Source organism: Haemorhous mexicanus, chromosome 2 (assembly GCF_027477595.1).
Source record: "Haemorhous mexicanus isolate bHaeMex1 chromosome 2, bHaeMex1.pri, whole genome shotgun sequence".
Taxonomy (NCBI): domain Eukaryota; kingdom Metazoa; phylum Chordata; class Aves; order Passeriformes; family Fringillidae; genus Haemorhous; species Haemorhous mexicanus.
In genome coordinates this window covers 82838728-82854747 of record NC_082342.1, presented here as the reverse complement: position 1 = coordinate 82854747, position 16020 = coordinate 82838728, and the positions used below count along the sequence as shown (strand labels likewise).

At 35.2% G+C, this 16020-nt stretch overlaps 1 protein-coding gene across 4 annotated transcripts in view; it reads left to right on the top strand.

The window, feature by feature from the left end:
* DOCK9 (dedicator of cytokinesis 9) overlaps positions 1 to 13580 on the top strand; it is a 112970-nt gene extending 99390 nt beyond the window's left edge. For all 4 annotated transcript variants that reach the window (XM_059839263.1, XM_059839261.1, XM_059839264.1 and 1 more), the window contains exons 45-53: positions 836 to 942; positions 4249 to 4371; positions 4738 to 4851; positions 6342 to 6488; positions 7263 to 7473; positions 8217 to 8407; positions 9594 to 9694; positions 9889 to 10027; positions 12350 to 13580. In XM_059839263.1, coding sequence (XP_059695246.1) covers positions 836 to 942; positions 4249 to 4371; positions 4738 to 4851; positions 6342 to 6488; positions 7263 to 7473; positions 8217 to 8407; positions 9594 to 9694; positions 9889 to 10027; positions 12350 to 12472 — 1256 coding nt within the window. In that variant the 3' untranslated portion in view covers positions 12473 to 13580. The remainder of the gene's footprint in view (positions 1 to 835; positions 943 to 4248; positions 4372 to 4737; positions 4852 to 6341; positions 6489 to 7262; positions 7474 to 8216; positions 8408 to 9593; positions 9695 to 9888; positions 10028 to 12349) is intronic.
* Positions 13581 to 16020: the final 2440 nt, after the last annotated feature.

The window sequence follows — 16020 nt, the reverse complement described above, 5'->3', positions numbered from 1 at the left end:
ACTCCTACCTGTGGTACTCCTAAGAACAGAAAAGCCCCTTGCATTTGAGGCAGTCATTCAATAAAACCTCTGATGGTCAGAACTCCTCACTGAGCAGCAAGAATCTTTGGAGGAATGAGTTGTAAAATAAATATGTGCAAATCCTTAAGCTTCCATAATATTTACTGATTGCCCTTGAGGTTTTAATTGATACAGAAAATCCTGTTTTCTTAATTCAGCAGTCTAATGTAATCAAAAATATCTAAACAGCAAGAGTAAAAGACACGGGTTTCATGTTGAAACATTCTATACTCCATTTTTGTCAAGTATTTTTTTTCAGTAAAAGAAGTTAGATTGGTATTTTATTAGTTATTTTCCTGTTTTTCTGTGTTTGAATAATCTGGTTTGCCATCCCATGATCATTTTTTTATGATTAATGTCATTCATATTGTTCAGACTGGAAAATATTATGTGCCAGGTCCTGTCCCTGTACTCAGTTCCAGCATGACTTCATGGCAGTTTAATGAAATGCTGTAAAGGTACTTTGAGTACCTTAAACTTAGGGTGGGGTAGATTAGACACAAATTCAAGATAAAGTAGAAAGATTCAGACACTACTTAGTTTGGTAGGTAAGGGTCCAGATACTAACATTTTTTGGGTTTTTTAAAAACCATTTGTACATTCACAGTAATGTAAGGTTCTGTATTTTAACCATGCAGTGGAAGGCTGATCTATTTCTTTATTTGGTGATAGGTATATTTAAACATGGCTTCTGCTTTACCCAGAATCACAAACCAGCCCAATGTTCTCCTGCTGGAGAAAATGAAATTTGTCTCTATTTCTTTTTCAATGACAGGGATGTTCAGGCAAGGCTGTACTGCTTTCAGAGTAATCACACCAAATATAGATGAAGAGGCTTCCATGATGGAGGATGTTGGAATGCAAGATGTTCACTTCAATGAAGTAAGTAAGCATAAAAATGTTAAAATTTACATACATGGAAGGGCTGGGGTTTTTTGCAAATTTTATGTTTCAGTCTGGAGAATTACTGATACAGGGGATACAATAATTGTTTTATGATCTGCTATTTGTACCCTAAAACTGAAATAAAAAAATTCTATGAGGTGTCCTAGATTTAGAGAATTTACTGTAGACAAGTATTTTAAATATAGTGCTAGCACATCAATTCAACTTTTGTTCCACTTTTGGAGTAAAAGCAAATTGGGGGTTTATTCTAGTTGACAGGATGAGCACTAATGTGGGTTACTTATTAGAGTTAGCAAAATCTGTTGTTTTGTAAAACTGACTTGGATTTAGAGTATTACTCCACCAGAAATAATGAATAATGTGTTCACTGGTTTTTTACTGTTTACAGTTTCCCAAAGCAAATATGCCATAACAATGAAAGTAGTTTTACTGACACCAGACTCGTGTCCATGTGTTTTTTCTGGCTTAAGTTTCACTCCTTGTGTCTTTGCTGATCCATCTGTGCAGGCTCTACAGTAAAATTTATTAACATTTTCTATGTGAAAATGTTAATAATCTTCCTTCTGAAAAGCTGTGTCTGCACTATGTATTTGCTGGTATAGTTGTGGCAGAGAGGGGCAGACCACAATTGGCAGCAGTCATGTTGGAAAACCCTCTAGTTTGTGAATGTAATGGTGCAACAAAAATATTTTTCTTTTTGTGTTTTAATTAGTGTATGGTAAAGCTGTATGACAATATTACTTGACTGTGCAAATTGTTTTGTGGTTTGTAAATTTTTTTTTTTTCAATTTTTGTGCTGTCTTTTTAAAATCATTGATTCTTCTGATCCAGCATGAAATGTAGCATGTTAGTCAAAGCAAAATGCAGGCTGCCCTAAGTTATTGAAGATCAGGGATTCTAGTGACTACTGCTAATGGAAAGTTTTGTTGGAAATTTCTGTCACTGTTATCCTGCCAGACCATTTGTCAGAGTTAAATTATGATGCATTTTTTTAAAAATTGGAATGTCTTTTTTCTTTTTCTCATTAGTCACTCCCTGCAAAAAGAATATACTGATTTTTCTGGGTCATTGAACCCTACACAAATTTATTTCCATCTCTCAGTATTTCCGTGGAACGGAAGTAAGCCAAGAGTGAAAATAGAAGCCTGTACAGCTTGCAGAAGGATCAGACCAAGCCAAATTTCATTTTTTCCCTGCATGCAAGCCTTTCTAAACTTAACCATGTAGTACTCTAACTGATGAAATATTGAAAAAAGTTACTATTTTTCAGATAACTTCTGAAAGTCATCTAAAACATGGGAAAAGTAATAATAGGGGAGAAGTAATAATATTAATAATAACAAGGGAAGAACTGTTTGGCTTTACCAGAATGAAAATAATTTCAGAAGTTCTTCAGAACAGGTAGCCCTGTTCCTTCAGGAATAGGAACATAAATAGGAACATTATTCATAAATGGAGTGTTTCCTTAGTGTGTTCATAAGTAAGCAGAACTGTATTGTCTGAGAAAAAAATGAGATCAGTTGGGTGCAGAAGTCAAAAAGCAGAAAGTTGTATTTCAAGTTGTATTTTACTACTACTTAGCAAAATGATGCTGTGATGAGAATTCTTCTTATACATGGTAACAAGCCATGTGGAATTTCTTCCTTTAAACCTTGTGATTTCCCTTTTTGCTAGTTATTTTAGAGTTAAATTCCAAAGGAGCATTTACAAGTATTGGAGGATCAGAGAGTATCCCTTCATGTTTTTAAAAGGGTCAAATATCTTTCATATTCTCCAGTTTATAAAACCTATTCCTAATTAAGTCAGATTTTTCTTAAGACTTACATAGATTCTCATTTTTAAAAAATTGAAATTTTGGGATTCTCAATTTAGTTCTCATTTTAAAAGAATTCTGTGTGAGGCCAGGGTTGTCTAAGCTTGCCAGATGAAAAGAAACAAAATTTAGTTTGAGATTTTGCTTTTTAATGAGGCTACTGTGTGCATTTCATCAAAACAGTTGTTTGCCTGTGACATTCCATAAGAAGCATTGTCCTGGCTTGCAGATGGGTAAATGAAGGGACCTCCAGGAACACAGTGTCCTCTGAAGGCTGGACAAAGACAAGTGCAAAGCCTTGCACCTTTAAAAAAAAAATCAGCAAAAAAATCTCAGTACAGGCTAAGCAGCAGCTCTGCAGAAAGACCTGGAAGTTCTAGTGGAGTGCCTTTTGAATGGGAGTCATCAGTGTGGCTTTGTGGAAACAAAAGCCAGTGCAGGTTGTGTTGTGTTTGAGAGGATTGACTCAAGAAGCAGAGGGAAGGGAGTTTTTTCCCTTTTATGCTGGCATTTGTGGAACCCTATCTCTAACCTTGTGTCCAGCACTGACCCCCAAAAGTCAAGACAGGTGTCAACAAACTGGAAAAAGTCCAGTTCAGAATCAGACTTTTCCAAGAAAAGCACCACTAGGAGCAAGAGGCTGTTCTCACAGGTCAAAGGAAACATTGCATATATGGAAAAGAACTTTTCCCATGAGACTAGGTAAATATTGAGACATGTGGCTCAAAAAATGTTGTGTTCTTTGGCTTCTTCCTATCAGCTCTCGAGGCTTGTGCTCTTCATATTTTTTTCCTTTTGTAAACAAAATTTTACTTTGCTACATCTGGATGCCCTCTGGTGTCTGAATTAAGACTTGTGTTCCAAACCAGTGTTAGTGGCCAGCCCTTGTGGTCCAGCAGTGACACTGGTCTGTCACTTGTCACCACTTGGCTGCTGAGAATGGAGGTACTGAGGAGTCTGTACAGCCCCATAATGAGTAGGGGAAAGGAGGAAATGTTTTAAGGTCTGTTGCAGCACATGGATAAGGGTACCATTTTTTAGTCTGCTCGCAGTGTTAAAAATTTATTTTCTTAGTGATGTCTTTAAGCTGACTTAGTCCTCTACCAAAGGGAAAAATGAGGTGGAATAGAGTAGCTTCTAAGCATTAAAGGAGTTTTTTTCAGCTTCTGGCTTCACCACTGTGATGCAAGAGTGATAAAAGAAGGTCCATAGAGGTTTCAAGAATATCTAAAAGATACATGTTGTTTGTAAATACAAGGAGTATGTGTGTAAACTCAGATCATTCTGTCTTGTTTTGTTTCCTTTTAGCAATTTTTGATTGCCACAATAACTTAAATTACAAAGTGTACGTAATTCTGTTTTGAGGCAAGATTTCCCTTTTCACAGGGAAGAATTTTGGTATAATTATTTGCTGTGCTTTTGATAAGTACTGAATTGTTTTACACTTTCACATGTGTATCCAAATCTAGGATGTGCTGATGGAATTGTTGGAGCAGTGTGCTGATGGACTCTGGAAGGCAGAACGCTATGAACTCATTGCTGATATATACAAACTTATAATTCCCATTTATGAAAAACGGAGAGATTTTGAGGTACTTATTTCATCAAAAGTAAATTTGAGCAAGGAAAAAACCCTAAATTTTCAAGTCTAATTGCATGACACATTGGACATCACATAATAGGAGTATTAAAATTGTAACTGAAATGTGAATGTGTTGAAATGTTTGTTTCAATTTTAAATAATTAAATTCTTTTCTTTAAATATAAATAATTAAAAATTAGTCTTACATATTGTCATCCTGATACAAGTGCTAAACCTAATACTACCATTCAATAAAAGAATGTTTTCAGTTGTTACTGGCTACAAGGACATAATTTTTTATTTTAAGATAGGAAAGTTGTGCTTTGTTCTTCTCCCTCATTTTTCTTTTCTTTTCTTTTCTTTTCTTTTCTTTTAGAGGCTTGCTCACTTATATGACACCCTTCATCGAGCATACAGCAAAGTTACTGAAGTTATGCATACAGGCAAGAGGCTGCTGGGGACTTATTTCAGGGTAGCATTCTTTGGACAAGTAAGTGTTCCTTTCACTGGCCCGCTCTATGCAGTGAGAAAAACCTGAATTTATTTTACAAGGTTTATTCTTTCATCATCTGTATTGATACCGTGACATAAAAAGCACAAGGAATGTGTTCTGTATGAAGTAAAGAAACACCATCAGTAATTTATTTTTAAAACATTTATCAATTCCAGTAAAATTCTTATCATTTTCCTCAGTAAATTTTTTTGCCTTTTTTCCTTTTTTCTTCTTTTGTTTACTACCTTAAGGCAGCGGTAAGTTTTCTGCAATGTCAGTTTTTAGCAATGCATTGACTTAATGTCTGTAGTGCTACGGTGTGGTTTGCAAGGCTGCTTCTTAGATTGGTATGCATTAATAGCCATTGCAAGTCAAAAAGTAACATCAAGCTCCATTTAGAGAACAGATCACTCTTTTCTATGCATCAGTATTGCATGCTTCCAACCAAAGTTCTGGCTGTGTATGGGGCAGCTTCACATCCTCTGGTACGTGTCTAGAATGCCTCTGTATCCCTATGGTATCACGCAGTATCCAGTAATACACTCTCTACATGCATAGCCCAGTTGCTTAATTGTCCAGCTGAGCATGGAGAATTGTAAAATCCTCTGAGCAGTATAATTTTACATGTATTCTGTTGTCTTTTATGACTTTATAGCAATACCAGTTTACAGACAGTGAGACAGATGTTGAGGTAATTACAGTAATTGCTTACAAAGCAAGCAATGCAGTACAAGATACTGCATTTCACCTCAGTTTGGTGTGGGTATTTTTGTCAATCTAGCCTGTGTTTATACATGATATGTTGTGCTTTTCTATTTTGTCTGTTTCGTTTATGACAAAAATATTTATTTTCTGGTTTCAAACATGAACTCAACATGGCTTGTTGTTTTAAACCAACGAACTGTTTCACTTTCCATGTATTGTGCATTTAGGTTTGGTTTTAAAAACAGTACTGTGTGTAATAAAATAAAGAAGTATATACCAATAGTTCATCATGAAATTAAGATCTTTGCATAATTATATTTCATCTTGCGGAATTAATTTTTTATAACTACCTAAGGAAAATTTTCAGATTGTTTTTATGTAAACTTTTGCCAAAATAGTCACTTGTAAATCAGATAGTCCTGTTGGGCAAGACTACCAATTTTGGCAAGTGAAACAGTGCTGCAAGTTCACTTTTAAGTAAAAGTGAAGGAAACTTATCTCAAAGGCTTGTCACATCATAGAATTGCTACAAACTTTTAAAATTTAATCTCTGTGTTTCCATTATCTTTCGCTCATGTTGTAGTAGAGAATTACATTTTTCTGTTGTTCTTTTATTCTCTTAGAAAATCTTTTTACTTAGATTTTAATTTCTGTCTATTTATGTTTGCTTGAATACTAATGTTAAATGTTTATATTTCCTTTGAGCCACACACATTATGTCCATCTTAGTCATTTCACTTTTGTTTCATTCCCCAAGATTTTGATTACTTTATTTTTTACAGGGTTTCTTTGAGGATGAAGATGGAAAGGAATATATCTATAAAGAGCCTAAACTCACACCTCTTTCAGAAATTTCTCAAAGACTCCAGAAACTCTACTCTGACAAATTTGGAGCTGAAAATGTCAAAATGATTCAGGATTCTGGCAAAGTATGATCTTTATTCTCTCTAAAAATTTTTATATAGTGCTTTCACTAGTTTACTTGAAATACTGTGGGATCACTGGCTGTTACTCATTTGGCACACAAACATCTAAAAGCTCTGCTGTTGGAAAGGCATGAGAGGAATATTATCTCCTACTAAGTATGCCTTTTAGAGCAACCAAAAAGCTTAATTTCTGTAGTGTTACCTCTCAAAACAGTAATTGTATCTTAGAACAAATTTGGATTATGAGCATATTCTGTGTTAACTTTAGCTATATTTCTTGCCCATTCATGCACAGTCATTTTTTGGAAGTTCTTCCCTTTTCCACACCTCACCCTTAGACTTTATGGTGATTTCCTCTTGGTATAATGTCATGGCTCTTTTTGTTCCTTGATAAGGATCCTTTTGAACCCTTGATTCAAAAATTTCTGTGCATTTTGGCCTTAAAGTGCAACAATGGTGGGCATTTCAATATTTGAACTTTAAAAGGGAAGGAAGACCTGATGAAAGGGCTGGGTTTCATGATTGCAAGTGGTTAAAAACCTCCAAAAACCAAACAAACCACAAAATCCACAGTGCACTGTAATGCATCTGGCAGTCTTTCTTCCTAATAGTTAAAAACTGAATACAGGAAACCCCTGTGAAAGCATGAACATTTCCCATGTTTTCAATAATTTAGAGGTTAAGAGACCTAATTTAATTTCTGGAAGTTGTGTGACTACTGTTAGATCCACAATGTAGCTACTTGATTTTTTTTTTTTTTTTGGTCCTGTTTTTAAGGTAAATCCTAAGGATTTAGATTCAAAATACGCATATATTCAAGTTACACATGTGGTTCCATACTTTGAAGAAAAGGAGCTGCAGGAAAGAAAAACAGATTTTGAAAGGACTCATAACATTCGTCGCTTCATGTTTGAGATGCCTTTTACTCAAGGTGGCAAAAGACAAGGAGGAGTAGAAGAGCAGTGTAAACGAAGGACGATTTTGACAGGTACTGGTGGAATGGAATGCTTTCACTGGAAGCATTAGTTCAAATGCTCTAATTTTGTTCTGTATGGGTTTTTCATTTCACCTAACCAAGTCCTTTATAGCTGTCAGCTAAAATCCTTTTCATATTTTTGGCCACAACTAGGTTTTTCAGGTTGATTTCTTCAATGAGGAATCCTCAAAATTGTTACCTTCTTTTCATTAAGCTTTCAGAATTCTGAATCTGGACTCTGGCTTTTGTTTTTCTTAGAAAAATACTTTTGTGTTTTGTCTCTGTTAAGTATGGGTTTCTGTATTAATATAGTTGTAAAAACAAATAAATGACTTTATAATAAAAAAGTAACTTTATAATAAAAAGTGACTTTATAGCTGTCCATAGCCAGTACTTGTGAGGAAATAGAAAATACAGCTTCACTATTTTTGATTCTTCTCTTCCTTGAGATTTGTGAATGTTAAGCAATTCTTTTCAGAGTTCTCCTATAAATTAAGTTCCAGTGGTTTATTTCATAGTGGTTATTAGCAGCAGTCATGACAGCAATCTTTCTTTTCTGTAATGCATGTAACACTGTGCATATTTACATTTCAGTGTCTTGCTTCCCTGTCCATTTGGTAATATTTCTAATTATATAAGTTATTAAATTGGGCAGCTGATTACATCAAAATGAGATTTTAGCATAAGCTTCTCTCAAAGCACACCTGATTAAAAAAATTTTTTTGTTACTAAGTTAAACTTGTTTCTGTCCACAGCCATACATTGTTTCCCATACGTGAAAAAGCGCATTCCAGTGATGTACCAGCACCACACTGATTTAAACCCAATTGAAGTAGCCATTGATGAAATGAGTAAAAAAGTTGCAGAGCTTAGGCAGCTTTGCTCTTCAGCTGAAGTAGATATGATCAAATTGCAGCTGAAGCTACAGGGAAGTGTCAGTGTTCAGGTAAGAGCTTTGCCATGCAGATTCATTTGCTTCTGTCCTTGAAAAATTATATAAGTAGCATTTTATAGTTGGTTTCTATTCTGCACATTCAAGAGTGTCCTAAATTAGAAATATGCTCACTGTCTGCAGTTATTTCCTGAATAGAAAAAGAAATAAAAGTATTTAATATAAATAACTGATCAGAGACAGTTACACAAAAGAATTAAGATTCATCTCTGGAATATGTTGCATTCCAAGCCCCAGCAGATTTTGGTGAAAAGCTGCAACTGCTAGAAGATAATAGATGAACCTGAAGATAAATTAGCATATTTTGCCCAGCTGTAGGTCTGCCCACAGTAGGTCTAGGATATTTTTGTAAGAAGCCTGTGGAGATAAAGAGTGAGTGATAACATATACGAAGAAGATAACCATAGAAAATCTCATTGTGTGTGTGCCTTTTTGCCTAAGGCAGGCAGGAAGTGGAGTGTATAAAGGAGCCATCAGATTCACCAGAATAGGGTACCTGAAGCAGGTGTAGCATGTACAAGTCAGCATGGAAAGGATCTTCAAAAAATGTAGTGACAAATGTGCTGCTCTATTATTTTAAATTGATTGGAAACAAAGGAGCTGTTAACACAGTCATCTGACATCACCAGCTGTCTCATTCAGCAGAAAAGGGAAAAAAAACAAACCAAGGTTCCAGAGTCAGTAAGTTGTAAGCTAGTATTATGGGATGAGAAGGGAGAGGCTCTTGTTGAAAATATGAAGGAATAATAAGGATGAGTCATAATTCACTGAAACCACTTCTCCTGAAGCTGCCCTAGGAGCACAATTAAACTTCTGCAGGTTTTTGCAGAATCCTCAGCTTGGAAATCTGTTTTCAATAGATACACAGACCAAACAGTAGGAGGTTAGCTCATTTTCCCACCCTAATTGCATAACAGAGATGACAGAGTGGCAATATCTGCAGTTCCTTTGCCACATCATTGAAATGTTTTCTTTGTGCCAGGACAGATTTATAGCACTGGAGAGACCTCTCCTGCTTTAATGCTCCACTTTTAGCAGTTTTCTTGTTCTCTAAGTCCAGCTTTTTTGAAATCAATGTATTTTCATAAGAAATTCAAATCCAATAGATACCTGTAGCACCTGTTATTGCTAAGACAGTATGGCAGATATCTGACTGTTTGTAAATTCTTGTTCTTTTTAGGTTAATGCTGGTCCATTAGCATATGCAAGAGCTTTCTTAGATGACACTAACACCAAGAGATATCCAGACAATAAAGTAAAGCTCCTGAAAGAAGTTTTTAGGTATGGCATGGAAGGTTTGGCAGTTCTTGGGGATGGGGGAGAGGGAAAAAAAATGGACCTTTTTCCCAAGACTCATAAAAATTCTTTTTGAAACTTTCAACTTTTAAAGTGTTCTGATTCATTAAAAACATACTTTAAGCTGACATTTTAAATTAATCATTTGTTTGAGAACTTTCTTATTTTCTCTATATCAGGCAATTTGTTGAAGCCTGTGGGCATGCTCTGGGTGTAAATGAACGACTGATAAAGGAAGATCAGTTGGAATATCAAGAAGAAATGAAGGCCAACTACAGAGAAATGGCAAAAGAGCTTTCTGAAATAATGCATGAACAAGTATGTGCTGAAATTAAGTTACACACACTATCATTCAGAATGTAGCTATAATGTGAAAAGAATAGGAGCAATGTATGGAATGCTTTACACAAAAGGATTGTTCCTTTTAATTCTTTCTATCAGAGTGTAAGCCTGTCATGAAATCAAAGAGTTAAATGTCTTTCAAGAGGTATTCCAATACATGTTCTCGAGATAAGTCCAATACTGACAAGATAGAAATATGGGGGGAAAGAAACCAGAACTTTTGTGGGGTGAGATGTGCCACTCAATCTTTGTGTCTGGGTTCCATGGTAGAAATACCTCAGGTCTTCAAAGGCAAAGATATTATTTCCAGGAGGACAGGAAGAGCTGAAGTTCAGTGCTCAATCCCTGCATGCTAGACATTTTTGTCGTATTCATCACTTCAGCTCCCTTTTCTTTTGTCCACTATTACTTTTATAACCTTTTCCCAGAAGCACTGAATGGTTTATAATTCTTAAGAGAGATTTGCCTTTATTCAACCTTTGCTTAGATAGTACCCAAAACTTTTATGGGAACTTTTTTTCTATTCAAAAATGTGCCACTTGTCTAAAGCTCACTTCACATGCTTTCTTGCTTTCCATAATTTCCCAATGTGGTTTCTCAGGTACTGTCTTCTGAGTGTGTGTGTGTGTGTGTGTGTGTGTATATATATATATATATATATATATATATAAAAATTATATCTCTGTGATATAATTATGATGAAGCACATTGGCTTTATTTTCCTTCACCTGTTTTGATATCCTGTCATAGAGACGAGCTTATGGCACAACTCTTTTTAACTACCATCAATAGAGGACATTGTGAGCCAAAATTTATAGGAAGTGATACCATTCCAGAAATATGTGGTTGGATTTTTTTTTAAATAAAAAACAGTAGTAGAAGAAAACAGTTTTGAAAGATTTGTGGAACAGAAAAAGAATTTGCTTAGCTAGCAGAAGTGGGACAGTTTGACTATATTTCAATGTGATTTATTGATAAGCAGAGGAGAATTTGGAATGGAGGATAACTAACTGGAAAGCTGATTGAGATGAACAAGGTACGTGAGAGAATTAGACAATGATACAGAATACCCCTTTAGAAAGGAGAGGCAAGTGTTTTGGTCAAAGAATTTAATGATAAATGCAAGATTAGCATTTCCCTGGCATAGGAAAAAGTAAAAGAATATAATGAAAATTTGTACAGAGGAAAAAGTTCTTTGAACTCAGTGGAAGATCTAGATGTTTAAAAAATGCTGACATGTGTGAGTTAGATGTTTAAAAAATGCTGACATGTGTGAGTTTCCAAAGATTGGTGATAAGAAAAAGCATGTCCTGAAACTTCAGGAGTAAATCACATTGCCCCTACTTCTCTTGGTTTACATTTAGACAAACAACTGATATCCATAAAATACTGTGCATAAGATACTGAACAGAATAGCAAGTACAGCACTGACTGCAATAATATGTACTATAAGCCTACCACTGTGTTCTTATACAAATGTAATTAGTTGTACATAATTAAAACATGCCATGCTGTTAGTGGTTTTGCTTTAGGGTTTTGGTTTTTTTTTCAATTAGACTGATAATTCCCCTGAAGGCTTAAAAACATGAAGGTCTTAACTTAAATCTTTTAAAATGTCTCCTTTATGTATCTGCCTATTGCTGTTTTGGGGAAAAGAGCTTTGCATCACTGAATAAACTATTAGCTGTAATGTAACCATACAAGGTCTTAAAAACTGCAAAAAATTTGTGATAAAAATGCATAAAAGAATCTTAACAGATTTTTTTTTTTCTCCTCTGCTGCTTGCCAATATGATCAGATGGGATGGTAATTAGTTTTCTCTACTTCTGTTCTATTAGTTTGTCTGATCTTAATAAAATTCCTTTTTTAATGGTATGTCTAATTTTAGCATCAATTTGTTTATAGCTGTTAAGAATGAAATCTTTTCAGTGTTTTGATAGCTTTTTGTAAGAAATGCTCAAGTCATACCTCTAAGTCAAAAAAAGAACAACCAAAAAAGGGCAAAAAGTTAGCTTGTTGTCACTATGAAACTCCTTTTGAAAGTTAACAGGAGGAATGATAGAAACTGTCCAAGCACCCTCTGCAGAAGACAGTGTAATATCTGAGTTAGGAGAACTGATATTGGAGAAGTAACTTCTCCTGAAGCTGAAAAGAGTAACCGTTTCCAAAGTTTTGTGCAGTTGAAAAAGTACTGGGAGGTTGAGTCAATAAGCAGCACATCAAGAAATTGGTTAGCTGTTTTAGACATGCCTGTGCCATTTTGAAACATTTTGGTAAATCCATGTCTTTCATTTTAAGATTACTCCAGTGGAAGAAAAGGCCAGTGTCATGCCCAACTCTCTGCACATTTTCAACGCCATAAGTGGAACTCCGACAAGCACAACAGTTCACGGGATGCCCAGTTCTTCTTCAGTTGCATGATTGTTTTGTAAAGGAAAGTATGTTTGTTTCTTTTGAAGTTTGTGGATTTGCTTCATTGTGTGCAAACTCAGGATGACCTTGAAGCTAAATGTTGGGCACATGCAAACTGCGTAGTTCATACAAATGTCTGAGCACACTTAGCAAATAGCAGTTACTGGTAATAGTCTTTTAGAGTAAGGGAGGCACACATATATATTTTTTAATCTTGCTGATAAAATTTAAAAGTGTTCACAATGTCATTGCAGAAGTGCGTGTTGGAAAATTATGAAGTTGAAGTTAGCTTCTGTTTTTCGTTAGGAAGTATTATTAAAATGAATTGCACATTACAAAAAAAGTGTTGTGGGATGTAATTTTGCAGATATGTTACATTCAGGTGTTCTTTTTGTGTATGGCACATAGAGATTCCAAGTACAAGAACTATTTTGGGGCTAGACAGAGACACTAGTTTTTGGGGTTTAATGGAACTGACAATAGTAGTTTTTGTACCATTTGACAAATTGTTGTGCTTTATTTTATACCTTGTTGCATTTTGGAGGTATGCAAGCTTGGATCTTACTAAACAACTAAATACAACCAAAGGTCTGTATTAATGAACACTGAGTTATACTAAAATATCAATAGTAGTAAATTGTTATGTACATATTGTTTGTTAATACAGTCCATACAGTCTGTACATAAATGTATTACATTTCTAAGCATTTTTTTAATATTCATACCTGCTCTTACCATTCTGCTTTTAGTTTATTTTGAAAATTTGCTCATTCCAAGTATATGCAGACTTTACAGTTCATTTATCCCTGTATATAAATAAGTGCAATATAAAGATGTATACAGTCTTTGCTATGTTAGGTTTATATGCAGTTATTAAAAGAAAAACCTTTTTTGCCAAAGCAATGGAGTATGTAATTGGTAATCATGGTTACTGTGGTAAATGGTGGTATAATTTAAAGCTTTTCCCATATTCTTATTCTTTTAAGACGTTAATTTAGTAATTTTATATTTGGGGAAAATAAAGGTTTTTAATTTTATTTAACTGGAAGCACTGTCCTGCTGTAATTAAACATTCTGTACTACATCTATATTAAAAGAAAAAATGTAGTTACTTTTCTCATTGTGTGCTGCGTTTTTTTGTTTTAGATTCACCCTTGATACTTGGGAAAAATGAAAGCTTGAATTTAAAAAAAATGGCTTTTTGCATCCTGCATATGAGATGCAGACACTTGTAGGTCTTATTTCATATTCCTTGTCAGTAAAGACAATTAAATTATTGGTTGAGACACCAGTTTCGAGTCCCTTGCATTTGCCTCTAGTACCATGTTACTGTAACTGCAGGTTGTTATTCACCAGAACAGTTAATATTAGGAAGTCTTCAAAACTTTTCATCACATGACAGTAGAAATCATCTTTTCTTTATGACATAAGGTTTGCTGTCATTTTTCTGTAGCACAGTGTGAAACACATATGTTGCCATTACTCATCAAAGGTTTTTTCTAAAGCAGCTCATCTTGGCAGTGAAATGCTACATATATTCTGCTTTCTCTATGTTTCTGAAACAAAATTTCTCATTGTTTAAAATTCTTTCCCTTAAAGAGGAAAAAAAATCATACTTCTAGACAGTGAACTCACAATGCTGTAAGAGGCATTTTCTTCTCTTCTGCCCTAAATGCTTCACACTTCTGTTTGTCTGTGGAAATGGGTGTAGGAACACCTACCTCAAAAGGTGTTTCATTACTGGGAGAATATAGAATATATCCTCTAAAGCTGTTTTGGTTTTGCCACTCAGGAAGACTTCTGTATCCATGTATTAAGAGCTACTGTGTATATCACGATGGCTTCTTTCAATTGCCTCATTTTTTCTGACTTTTTCCGCTTTGCCTTGAGACCAGAACTGACAGTTTCCCTTTTGCACTGAGACATCTCTTGGGTTAAGATGCATCTGACAACTAAGCTATAAATGTCGTGTGTATTCAGAAGTGAATATGTATCTGTGTATGTGCATGTATGTATGTGTGTGTATATATATATACATATATGTGTGTATATATGCACACACACATGCACATATGCATCTAAATGTATGTGTAATTGCTTTGCTGAACCTTGGCCTATGAAAACCAGCAAACCAGTTTTGTTTCAATTTAATATTTTAAGAATTGGTATAGGGTTTAAGCAGCTTTATACAAATACAATTTTCAAATAAATTGAAGTAACACATCAGATTTTTTTTCAAGTGCATGAGGGAAAGCAGATGTCTACAAGTCTAAGACAGTTATCAGACCTAACACAAGAAAATGCTGGTAGCCACTGAATAAGTAACTTTGAGTTAAAATTTAATGTTTGGGGGAAAAAAAAGAGAAGAGGATTCTGAAGCCTGGAAGAAGTCTGAAAAGAAAGTGGCTGCATCATTTTCCTCCATTTTTACTAGTCAACATTACTAGTACCAAGACAGAAGTGAAACCTCTCATAGAGCTGGTAAGTACCGTTTTGTCAGTGTTTTATCAGGGTTTTTATCAGTGGTGTGGACTGTAAAAGGAAGAGATAAGAAGTTCCCTAGGATATACAGATAACTGCAAGGAAAGGACCTTAGTTTAGCAAAAACTGTTCAACTCATTGTTCATTTCATAACTCTCAGAACTCCATGAACGTTGCAATACTGACTATCCTTTGATGAGCTGCACATCCTTGTAAATTCTTTATCCTTATTACAATTCTTCCAATCTAAAAAAATTAGTCAAAAACATCTATTAATATTTATAAATCACATGTAATCTGAACAGATAGTAATTTGCCCTAATTTTCTTTAAAATATTCAATCTCAATTCAGGTTGTTCATCCTTAAATAATGAACAGTTGTTATCAACTGTTCCATGTTACTCACCAGCTCTTCTGAAATGATTGTATTCTTCCTTCCTAGATGCAAGGAAACAATCTTACAGACTAAGCTACAGCCTTTAACTAAGCAATATGATAATAATAATAATGATCCTCCTGTGGAAAGTTCATTACAATAGGAACATAATCAGCCTGGGAGGTTCCTGCAGAGCACTGATGGTATCTTTTGGACACTGGAGGTGGAAGAGTCATTAAGGATCTGTGCTGCTGGACCTCGAACTAAGAAAGAAGGACTGGTTTGGGATATGAGAACTGGGAGTAGTCTTGGTTGTGGTGACCATGAGATGGTGGAGTACAGGATCTTCCGTGGAAGAAGCAGGACAGTAAGTAGGATTACAGCCCTGGACTTGAGGAGAGATATTTTTGGCTACTTGGAGGAATCCCATGGGCAAGAGGCCTAGAAGGTAGGTGGGTCCAAGGGTTTATATTCGAGCATTGTAGCAGCCACAGGGCATGCAAGGCCTCCCTGGCAGTCAGTTGCCTAAGATAAGAAATGCCTGGTCATGATGACTGGACCAAGAAACTCCTCTTCTGCCTTGCACTCTCATTATCTCTCTGTAAGACCATAGATCAGATCCACCTCAACCCTTACTATTGGACTGTTTCCCAAAACCCAAATACCCTACATAAAGCCCTGCCTCTGCCCAGTTTGGCAG